At 37.3% G+C, this 11,033-nt stretch overlaps 2 protein-coding genes across 2 annotated transcripts; one reads left to right on the top strand and one right to left on the bottom strand.

Moving 5' to 3' along the window:
- Window positions 1–36: 36 nt before the first annotated feature.
- LOC145204110 (uncharacterized) lies at window positions 37–2,161 on the bottom strand. The gene is made up of 4 exons (XM_080076538.1): window positions 1,961–2,161; window positions 1,785–1,854; window positions 1,537–1,605; window positions 37–203 (listed from the first exon to the last, which is right to left on the bottom strand). The coding sequence occupies exons 1-4, from the start codon at window positions 2,159–2,161 to the stop codon at window positions 37–39; spliced, it is 507 nt and encodes a 168-aa protein (XP_079932664.1).
- A 6,143-nt stretch (window positions 2,162–8,304) lies between these two features.
- Window positions 8,305–11,014, top strand: LOC145205510 (uncharacterized). Its single transcript, XM_080078253.1, has 4 exons — window positions 8,305–9,181; window positions 9,287–9,338; window positions 9,428–9,502; window positions 10,103–11,014. The coding sequence occupies exons 1-4, from the start codon at window positions 9,110–9,112 to the stop codon at window positions 10,282–10,284; spliced, it is 381 nt and encodes a 126-aa protein (XP_079934379.1). The 5' UTR covers window positions 8,305–9,109; the 3' UTR covers window positions 10,285–11,014.
- The last annotated feature ends 19 nt before the right edge of the window (window positions 11,015–11,033 follow it).

The raw sequence follows: 11,033 nt of genomic DNA, 5'->3' as shown, positions 1-11,033 counted from the left end.
TAAATTATGTTTCAAAACGGAAGAATAATGGCCCGACTAACCAATTCCAACCACAGGTCCACTTCTGTGAGGAGTGTGTCCAAATCGAGTTGTTTTTACCATATGTTGAAATTTGTCTGGTATGTTTTGCGGCCATTCAAAACACTGTCGCTGAATTGTGTTTCTGGTGTAATGTACTTCCGGCTGTCGTCGTTGGGAGGGTGCTGCACAATATTTCACTAATGGTTTTTAATAACTTCGCACCCTATTCACCTGGATTGTGTCTGGAGGATACCAATTGTTCTGCCGAAAAGTCGAAGACCTAAATATTTGTCCTTCTGGATTTTTTAGTGGTTAAGAGTCGTTCAAATCGCTTACATCACTTTTTCAGAAATAAGCCTGAACAAAACATTTTACAGACATCTGGTGTTTTGTAGATTTAATTCGCAGTTGCTGTGAAACAATCAATGTAAAACGTAAAGAATTAAAGAAAAGAAAATTCCTAACGTAGGTTAATTAAAACATCGCGAAAATGTCATGCTTAAAATCCGAAACTGGAATGCTTGTAAGTGATGCACCGAAACCGCCTCAACAGCTGAAACCTTACATTTGACCGAATGCTCTTGTCTGCACATTAAATACCCGACTTTGTGGATGTTTAACTCTCGAGCTTTGTTTATTAAAGTTTTTCTCGAATGACTTTAGAAAGTTTCGCAAATCATTGATGTAAGTCAAATTTCTTCTGCAGCTAGCATAAAAAGGCGCAAGGACTTTGTCGAAGTTTGTGGTGAGAAGTAAAAACTTAAATGCAAAGTGTCCTGCGGTCAAGGGGGGCTCGAATTATTTTTAAATTGTACGTTCGTCTCACGGCTTGACAGATTTTTATCATGGGTCTACGGGAAATTTAAGTTAAAATATCCTTAAAAAAACGCCACCACCTCAACGATGCTTTCGTGATTCAATTCCGTCTCCAATTAATCATGAAACATTGATTAACGCTTAACGGACGTTAGCATCCCCAGAAAAGGCGGAAGAAGAATCCATTTGGGCACAAAATCAATTATATGCTCATGGTAATGACACTGAACGATAAATCACTTTTAATTTTTATTCCTTCTAGTTCTAGTACTATTAGTTATTTGTAAGGTACTTCCGATACCTATACACGAAGTATAGCCTAGGCTACTTCCGTACCCATACATTTGGTCACAACGTCAATACAACATGATAATCTGTCCAAATGCCACGAGTTGGACACCCGTAAAGTGGTATAGAACGCAGTGCCCAACTGTCCATTAATAAAGTAAACCGTTTAAAGCAGGGGTTCTTAACCAGGGGTGCACGCACCCCCAATGGGTGCGAGAACTGTTCCTATAGGGGGTGCGGGGATGCTGAATCATTAAGGTTGGTTAGGTCTATTCTATACAAATACAAAAATCCAGGGGAGCGAAAATTGGTTGGTGATTTGAAAGGGGTGCAGCAAGGAAAAAAGGTTAAGAACCACTGGTTTAAAGGGTAATTGTCTCAAAGCTATTTCCACGAAAAACGAAAACGAACCTTGATCGACGGGGGTCATGTACTTCACCAGAAGGTCCGTTTCATGTTTGCACGAAAAGTTTGTGGCACCTTGAAAAATCGTCAAGCTAAACTAAACAGCGTTGCACAAAGCTAACTCAGAAGAACGTGATTACACATCGGAAGTTATGATTACAGTTTCCTTGCTCGATTGATCATTTACGTCAAACCGAAATGGAGACTTAGACCTTTACAGCAGTGTTGAAATCAGAACAGTTGGAAAAACGTACGTAGGTGAGGCAAGGTCTTCTGACAACGAAGCAGGGGCATCATTTGGTTGGGATTCCAAATGCCAAACACCTGCAATAGTAGTATCTTATAGTAAACAGCATTGAAACACAGGATTTAGCCGCTCTTACATTGAGAAAACGAACAAGCAATTGTTTAGGTATATTAGTTGTTGTACCTGATTGTGTCTGTTGTAAGGACTTTGGTAAACAAGGCCAATTGGCTGTGGATTTTGTCTTCGCGTTGGTGAGTGCAGTCGAACGTCTTCTAAATCACAAGGACTTGTCTTTTCAACTTCTTGCACGCGACTTCGAAACCCATAGTCCGACAACGTTGTAGTTCGAGGCATTTTACTTTGCTTCGTGTAAACGTTTGCCATCTCGATTGTGGTGTTATTCTCGTAAAAAACGGAATTAGAATAATTGTTGTTTACATAGGAAAGTTATAGATCTGTCATCATTTCATCGTGTTACTTCCAAACCCAATTTTAAATGACTGACAGGATATAACCAGCTTTTCTCACAACGAAAAAATAAACATTGTTTTGCAACAATCCTACTGTTGTGTCATTGACCAAAATAAAATGCTTCAACTGGTCACAAATGTAAATAAGCTCGAAATTCATTTTCTTTATGTCTGGTCGTATTATCACATGGGGTTTGGATCAGAAACATTGAAAAGTGTTGTTATCAATATGGGTTATTAAAACAGAACATATCAAATCTGACGGTTGGATGTGTTACTAACAGCGAAATGTTACAACTTGTGCAGGATTGACATTTGTAAATAACGTACCAAACTTTTACAATACAACAGACACTACACGTAAATGCAAATTATTTTGCAATGTCACATTTCATGAGCCTGAAATGTGCTGGTGATATTTTCATAGGCTAGAACAGATCCTCTAATGCGCTGTAAGCCAAACACTGCAATAGGATTTCCTCCTATGAGTTATAGTGTGGTAAATGTAACATCACAGGATCTGAACTCTCAAGTTTTTAAGTTCTGTGTCATACAGTGAACCAGTTTGTCAACTGTGGGTGGTATTTAAGTTAAACATTGTTGATAGATATTTTAAATGTTGATGTGGTGCGTGTCACTGCTACACATGCAGACAAAAGTTGAAACCCAAGCATTTTAGGGTCTTCGTGAAATCGCGACTTAAATAGACAAAATACAAAGCTTGCAAAATCCATTTGTGCATTTTTTCAGATAAATGTTCAGTTTTTGTGACCAGCATGGAATCAGTTAGTTTTCCGAAGATACTAATCTGTGCATTTTGGATATTTTACACTACAAACCTAGGAAATGTATGTTATTTATATAATGTATTTAAACGTTAAAATTCAAAAAATGTTGCAGGTACGATAAATAGCCTAATCCTAATGCACTTTCAATACTCATTCAACGATCTTTGCTTAACGCAAATTCGCATCTTCGCGAGTTACATTGTACAACACCATATTACATTGTATAACACCATTTTATTTTTTAATTATCATTTATGAACCAACCACGTTTGTTACCAATACTTCGCAATGCTGTGTTTAATGCCCTATATGTTTGTTTTTTTCAGGCGCTGTCTACATGTTCTAGCGCTGATGGATCTGTAATTAACACCTGTGAGGGTGAGGATTTTTTTGATGAATGCAAAAAAACTTGTTTTGTTCAAATCGACATGCTTATCGTCTGACTGTCTTTTTTATGTAAACTATTATTGACGTATTTTTCATCTAAAAATGGTTGTGTGTTTGTGTTTTTTTTTCCTGAAAAACGTTTTGTTTCTTGGTAGAACCAAACACTTTCTGCTGTGGAAGGCACCAAGCTCGATGTTGCAGTGCTGACCTTTCCATAACACAACAATGGTGTAAGTTTTCTAAATCAGTAGCACAATGCATGTCTGCCATTGCTATGCAAGCGTAAAATAATAGCACTTGTAACAGCTGTTGCATGCTTGTTCTTACTACAGTAGTTGGTGGGGCAATGCTGCTCATAGTGCTGCCACTGGTGATGTCAGGTTGGTGCTTTCCTTTTTCACCATGCTGCTCATGGTTTGGTTTAAGACCGAAATCCAACGAATCAAATAACAGCGACTCTGAACATAGTGGTTCGGATGACAATGATTCTGATAACAACAGCTCTGACCAAAGAGGTTCTGACAAAGGTTCCGAACAAAGCAAAAATAATGATTCGGATGATGATGCCTCAAAATCCAGTATGTCTGACAATGAAAGTTCCCCAAAAGGAATGTTGTTTGGTAAAAGAAGTTCAAAAGGTTCCAGTGATGATGCCTCGAAATCCAGTATATCTGATGATGAAAGTTCCATTAAAGGCATGTTGTTTGGTAAAAAAATATCAAAAGATTCCAGTGATAAGGCATCAAAATCCAGTGTTTCAGATGATGAGGGTTCTGACGAAAGCGATTCCAAAACAGGAATCTTATTTAGTAAAGAAAGTTCCTCCGACAGTTCAAGCAGTTCATCATCAGACAGCAGCGATGATTAATTGAACTGTTTTGTTTACATTTCATCTTATGTTCAGTAACACATTTACATTATACTTGGAGCATTAACCGCTGCGTAGAATCGCTGCCACTTACTGTTACGATACTACTGTATTTTTGTTTGCACTAATTATGCTGCAATAATTATTTATTTATTTAAGTAAGTTTGCTGCCATATCTAATTAAAAGTAATTTAAAAGTGAGTTTTTGTTTGTTCTCGCAGTGATATGTTTTGCTTTTGTGCTTAATTGTATAACCAGCGGTATAGTTTAAAGCACAAATGATTGTTGTGTTTTAATCTGAAAATGTAAGGCAAACCTCTAAAAATTAAAAAAAACATAAACTGTTTCATGTACAGGGCTGGATTTTAGCCTTTTAGCAACCTCAAGAGTACTGAGAGGTGGTGTCCCATTTAGTGGTATTCGTAACAGAAGAATAGTTGTGTGGCGAGCAAAGCGAGCCTTAAAAGCTGAAATTATTCTTGTATCGTTGCAATATCTACACTTATAGAAAATAACGCAGCATCAATAGAAAAAAAACGACCCGACGGTATATTTATATGCTAAGACACCGAGATTTTGAATACGTAAATTTTCTGTTGAGTTCCCATCTTTAAGTGAAAAAAGATTCAAACCGTTTGAAAAAGTAATTATACCATGCAAGAGATTTCCATACACTGACAACGCGATTACCGGCACCCGTTAACGATTCCCCAAAATGGCATAGCTTGCCAAGCCGCAAAAACAACAGGCAGAATAAAATTGAACCTTGTAGAAAGAATTAATCGATCTTGGCTATCTCGGGTACAACATCATTTTTATTCATTGAAACAAAAAAAATGCTGACAGGGAATTAAGTGCTTTAAGGACAGCTCAATGAGGCGTTACAGAAAAAAATAGTTCTGAAATCGCACTGCAAATATTTATATACTTATTTATATAGTTTTTTTCAGATGAATTAATTTTGTCAGAAAAAGTCCCAATCATAATTTTTCTTTTTTACCCAGGCCACGTAATAATTAAGCACCCGTTTGCAACCTTTTACACGCCTTGAACCTTTTTCGGTATATATGGCAACCTGCGACAGCCAACAACAATCTCATTATACGTTTAGGTTACATTTTTAAAGCAAAAATGTGTCGAAACAAACATAACGATTTTGTCTTGTCATTACGTTGAGATAAATCATGACTTCAAAGTCAATATTGAAGGAGCATGCGATAACTAGTTTAAAAACATGTATGTTTACCGCTTTTAGGTATATTGTGAAAACCAACTTTTCATATAAGTTGATTGTACAAATGTACATTCTGTTAATAGAGCGGCAACAGTATTACCGATTTTTATGCATTTTATCCTTAGGGTTCTGGCTTGTGATTTGCGGCTTGGTTGTAATGCTATGTGTTCTTGGGATAGTAATTCTGTACATATTGTGCCTTCGACTGCAAGTTATTCAAGAACACGGCCGGACCCAGCAACAAATGAGAAACACTGAATCAATATCATCAGCCCATAAAGAACGTGCGAGGGAGTCGCCAATAAGTGAAAATAGTAGGCGCATTTTCTTTTTTTGCTCGCATTTTGCTAAATCGTTTTCAAAATTTCCCCCGGATATGCCACGTTTTTTTGGACCTTTTGTTTTTTGTAAGGTACTTTTTGGTAAATGGTTTGGTGAATGGAAGTTTTTCGATTGTTACTCTGAAATCGAATTGTAAGTCATGTTTACAGAATCAAACCTGTTGAATCAATCGACCTACAAGACGTTTTCCATCAACTCTCAGGACAGTCGCAGAAGCAGCGACGAACTGACACATCTTCTCTATGATACACGATTAAGCGAAAAGTAATATTTAATGTTTTATTCGGATCTTTGTTGAACTTGTCGAGATAAATGATGATCTGGGATGACACGAATTTAAGTGTGACCCTACGTACACAACTTTTTACAATTTGCTCTGTCTTGTCACTTTATCGGCAGCGGTTTTCAACCTGTGAGTCGCGACCCCCTGAAGGTCGTTTGCCATTTTACAGAGGGTCGCAAAAGATTTTAATAAGCCACAAATAAGATTTATGAACTATAATAAGTAACCCTCTTAGCCTTTAATTTACCAAGAGGTAGTTCACTGACTATTATATAAGGACCACATGAAAGGTCACACAATTTTATTTAAACTTGTTTTGGGTCATACCATGACCATTACAATAAAAAATAAGTGCGTGTTTACGTGACTGTTTAGAGTTAGACCAAGAGTACCCAGACTTTTGGATGTTACATCCCAGTTTAATGCCAAAACCAGTTTTTTTTTCAATGTAAGCATTTGGTCGCAAAGGTATTAAGCAGGTTAACTGGGGTTTTATATTGGAAAAGGGCGTCAGTTTTTGTGCTACTATGATTTACACACTTTACTTAGAAATATTTCTAGTTTTAATTATAGTTTCAATTTCAGAAAACAATCTGGGAAAATTGAAAGTGTGTCTCTTAATGACATAACAGCAGGAGATTTATCACGTTTTGAACCCGACAGTTCGGCAACAGTGAATCGTAAGCAAACATACTGTTCACATCAGGACAGAATTCGTAGATTTAACCGAAGAACTACAGTATTCAGTGACGCTTCTTTTGATGGCGATGAAGATGTGATTAGATGTTCGAATAGTCTAAAAGAACTTACAGAACAAGATGAGGAGGTGTCAGAAAGTGATGACCCTTCTGGTTACTATTCATTTGAAAGTCGTTCGCGTATAATTTCCAACCAGCCTTCCGTTGATCACTATCCGTACGATCAAAGGTTGTATCCCGCAGAAGACACTTGTAACCTTAAAATGAGTTCGAATAGAAAGGACACTGACATTGGTGCAAGTGACGCCAATAAGTCACCAGCCAACCGACAAGCTGCGTTTAATGTCAGCAAACAGTCAAATGTGAATTTTGGGTTTGCACCGGATCCCGAAGTAGAACCCGAAAGTGTTCTTGAATCGAATACTGTCGATGAAAAACTTGTACAGTCAACCACTATTTCCAACTGACATATGAAACACGATATCAATGTGGAAGACTAGCATAAAATTCATTCTAAAATGATAAATAATATAACTGCAAACATCTGCCTTAACAAACCAATTTAGTATGCTCTTCATTTAAACAGATCGTTTGTTAAATGTTTTTTTTTGCACTAACGTATGTATGACCTGTTGCGTCCATGGTAATAAAATTAATAGAATGAATTGAGCCGAAGAAAAATGCCATCAAGTCCAAAATGTTTCGACGGCTACTCAAGTTTTGTCCAGTAATTGCACGTCAGTCAAACGGTCGAATATAACTGACAGAAGTCGGTTGCAAACAGGATTGAGTGACAGAACGCGCAATTGATGACTTGGTAAACAGTTACGGCTAATTAGACCAGGACGTCGTGTATTTGCCCCTGTTTTCAATATTACGTTAAATAAAGTCGCCAATCATCTTTTTTTTCTTACATTTCCTGAAAAAATAAGGCACGATTTTCTTTTTTAATTAAACTGCATTATATTTTGTCAACTAAAAAAGCGTCAAATATTGCAACAATTAATTTAACTAGTTTAACACACCCGATTGCGTTATCCAAGAACGTTAAAAATATCTAACACAGATTTTTCCAATATGAGCTGTAGCCGCCAGCCCTCAGCCAATGCACATTGCATGCACATATGTCGCCATTACCACGTGTTGACGTTGTGTCCAATACGCGTTTCGGCCATATACAGTTAACATATTTATATACCTGACCTATCATTATCTCATGTCTTTAATTAAACTTAAAGGGAGTTTCACATCACATGCTGAGTTTGAAAGAAAGAAAGGAAGACATTAGGCCTACGCTGGAAGAAAAACGCAACAGCTCAACCAACGACTTAATGTGTTCCTGTCATACAATATATAAAGTGTGTCTGCGTGCAATAAAATAATTTACATGATTTAGTGTGTTTGACGACTAGCGACAGATAGAACATTTCTGTCGAGGTAGTTCTTGTTATATTATTTACATTTCTGGAAAATACTGATTGCTATAAGTACAAATCTAAAATATGCATATAAAAAAGTAAGCAAAGTATCTTGAAGCATCGCTAAAAAGCAAGTTAATGTCAGCAAAGTATGGGGTTGAAGCAAATGACGTAAAAAACTTCGATCCTTGGTAACTGTGCGTGTCCTATATTAGGGAAAGCCCTCATGTTACTGAAATGTTTGGTGTGTGTGCCTTGTGAAAATCAGTGATTGAAAAAAGGGTCTTACTATTATCGATTTTTGCCCGGCACGGAAATAGCTTTTTACTGTACTACTTGCAATCGCAAACTATACTGTACAGCTTTACAATAACAAAGTATAGATTGTTTATTGCTTGCAACGTAACAGAAAGTAGCTAGCTCGGTACCCCGAGCTGTTGTTTTCAGTATTTGCCGCTACGATAACTTACTGTATGAGCGCTATATTAACCATACGGTATTATGAGAGATGCGTGACTTCCCCTAACTGCATGGTTGGAAAACTACGGCTTCCTGTTAAAGATTACAAAAGCGCGTGCATATGGTCCAGCTAAGATGCCATATCCTGTCATGCGTTAAGTTGTTGACTAAACGACCATCGTGTTGCAGTGGTGCTTTTCCTAAATAGTTTACATAGGTAGATTATTTCCATAACATGTTTTGAAATCCTTTGCGTAATGGTACGCCTGTTTTAGTATTGGTACGCCTGTTTTAGTATTGGTTCTTTATACATCTTTCATTGGCCACGAAAGCGTACGCCAAAAACATGTTTTTGCATTGTAGGTCTTAGACTGCATGCTTCTAAATGGAAATATTTCGCTTCACAAGAAACCTGCTGTGCCTGCTTTGGCTTTATAATATTTTTACCTATTGCGATGTAAGTTTTCGTTCGGGCCTTACGGTTGTGTTGCATATTTCGGATTTGCAAGTAAAGTGGTAAATGTTACAATTGGCGTTTATGAGTTATATGTATGTTTTACAGGCATCACCTTCGTGCTCAAGTGACGATGGTTCCATTGTGAATATGTGCAGCGGTAAGAAAAACAACAGTTGTGCATTTATTAATGTTATTCGGTTAGCAATAGTGCTTCACATCAAGGTTCACATAAATCTTGGTATTTAGGTATAAATACGTATTGCTGTGGAAAACAACGCATGCAATGCTGCAGTTCTGACATATCCATTACCCATCAGTTAGGTAAGTAGACTAATTCGTCCAACTTTCAACAGATAAACTAACACAAACAGATCACGTTACACGAACCACTGCAAAAAATAGAGCAGCTATTTTCTTAAGTCACGAACATGTTCTGAAACTTTAAACCAGAAGTCGGCAACCTTTTTAACGCCGCGTGACAATGCACTTGTTAAGTCAAAATAATAATGGCTTCTCGTGAATAATAGCTACCTGTTTAATGCAGCCGATTTGTACAGTAATCAGAAAGCATCATGAAGACTGTGTTTGTAGGACAATTACATCAACAAACCTAAAACAAAAATTGTAATAGTTGAAAATTAATACAAAATCCTGCTATAACACGAACTTAAAAACACTACGTGCGGCATAAATAGACACCTCACGTACACATGTACCAGGTGTTACTGGCCTCTGCAGTGAGAAGCATACAGCTGTACACTTTGAAGTAAAAAGGCTATTTAGACTATTTTACATACTCATGGAGCCTACACATTTTCAATGACTCTTTTTGTTGGCAAAACTTACCTTCTCTACGTTTATAAACGCAACATTAATTACGAATTTACTATGCTGTGTAGTTATCGTCTGTGTTATATTTAGTAATAGGTGGTGCAATGTTGTTGATCGTCTTGCCAGTGGTAATGTCAGGTTGGTGCTTTCCTTTCTTTCCATGCTGTTGCTGGTTTGGTGGCAGTGGACATTCTCATCTAGACAGCGGCAGTTCGTCAAGTAGTAGCAGCGATTCGGATGACTTTTCTGGTGGAAGTTCTGGTGGATCCTAAAACATTTTTCCAACCCCTTGCAGCTTAAAGAAAAAACCTGATAAAACACGATTATGTCACAGTGCTGTAATACCGGTAATTCATGTTTTATCCCAACGCTTTCGGATCAAACTGCATTTTTTGATATTTCTGTTGATTGTGTTTTTCTTCACTGTAATTTAGGACGCATTTACCCCGCCCTCGGTGCATCGGGCTACGCTTCCTTGTTGCCAATTAAGTCTAAAACCTATCTCAGTATGTGCTTTTTTGCGTCAAGTTAAATGTAACAAGGGCCCATCGTGTTTTCTCTGGGGAAATTCTCGGTAGTGCATGACGTAGATCCAGAGGGAATCGAATCTTCACTTTTACGTCCTCGATTATCTGCAAAACGCATAGTTAAGATTTTATATTCCGATGACAAGCCTGGAACGTGCAATAAAAGATATAAAGGAAAAGTTTTATGTGAGAAGAAATATCACTTCACAAAACAACAAACCCTATGTAGTTTATTTACAACCCATGATATAAATTTCAAATTGGTATACCTCTAAAGTAGCGCTGTATATTGGTATCCCAATTCGACAGGAAAAAAGTCGTGACTAATTCGATTGTTGTTACTATTTGGTATTTGTTTGTCGTAGCCTGTGGTTCTATATTGACACCACAGAAAGACAAACGTGACGTGCGATATCGAATTTCTATTTGTGTAAACTGATAATGAACAAAGACTTACGCACTCGCTGAGGCTGAATTGATTTTAATAAATTGTG

The sequence above is a fragment of the Phallusia mammillata genome, chromosome 8 (genome assembly GCF_965637545.1).
Source record: "Phallusia mammillata chromosome 8, kaPhaMamm4.hap1.1, whole genome shotgun sequence".
In the NCBI taxonomy this organism is placed as follows: domain Eukaryota; kingdom Metazoa; phylum Chordata; class Ascidiacea; order Phlebobranchia; family Ascidiidae; genus Phallusia; species Phallusia mammillata.
The sequence above is the reverse complement of the archived record's forward strand: the minus strand, read 5'-3'. Positions and strand labels throughout refer to the sequence as shown.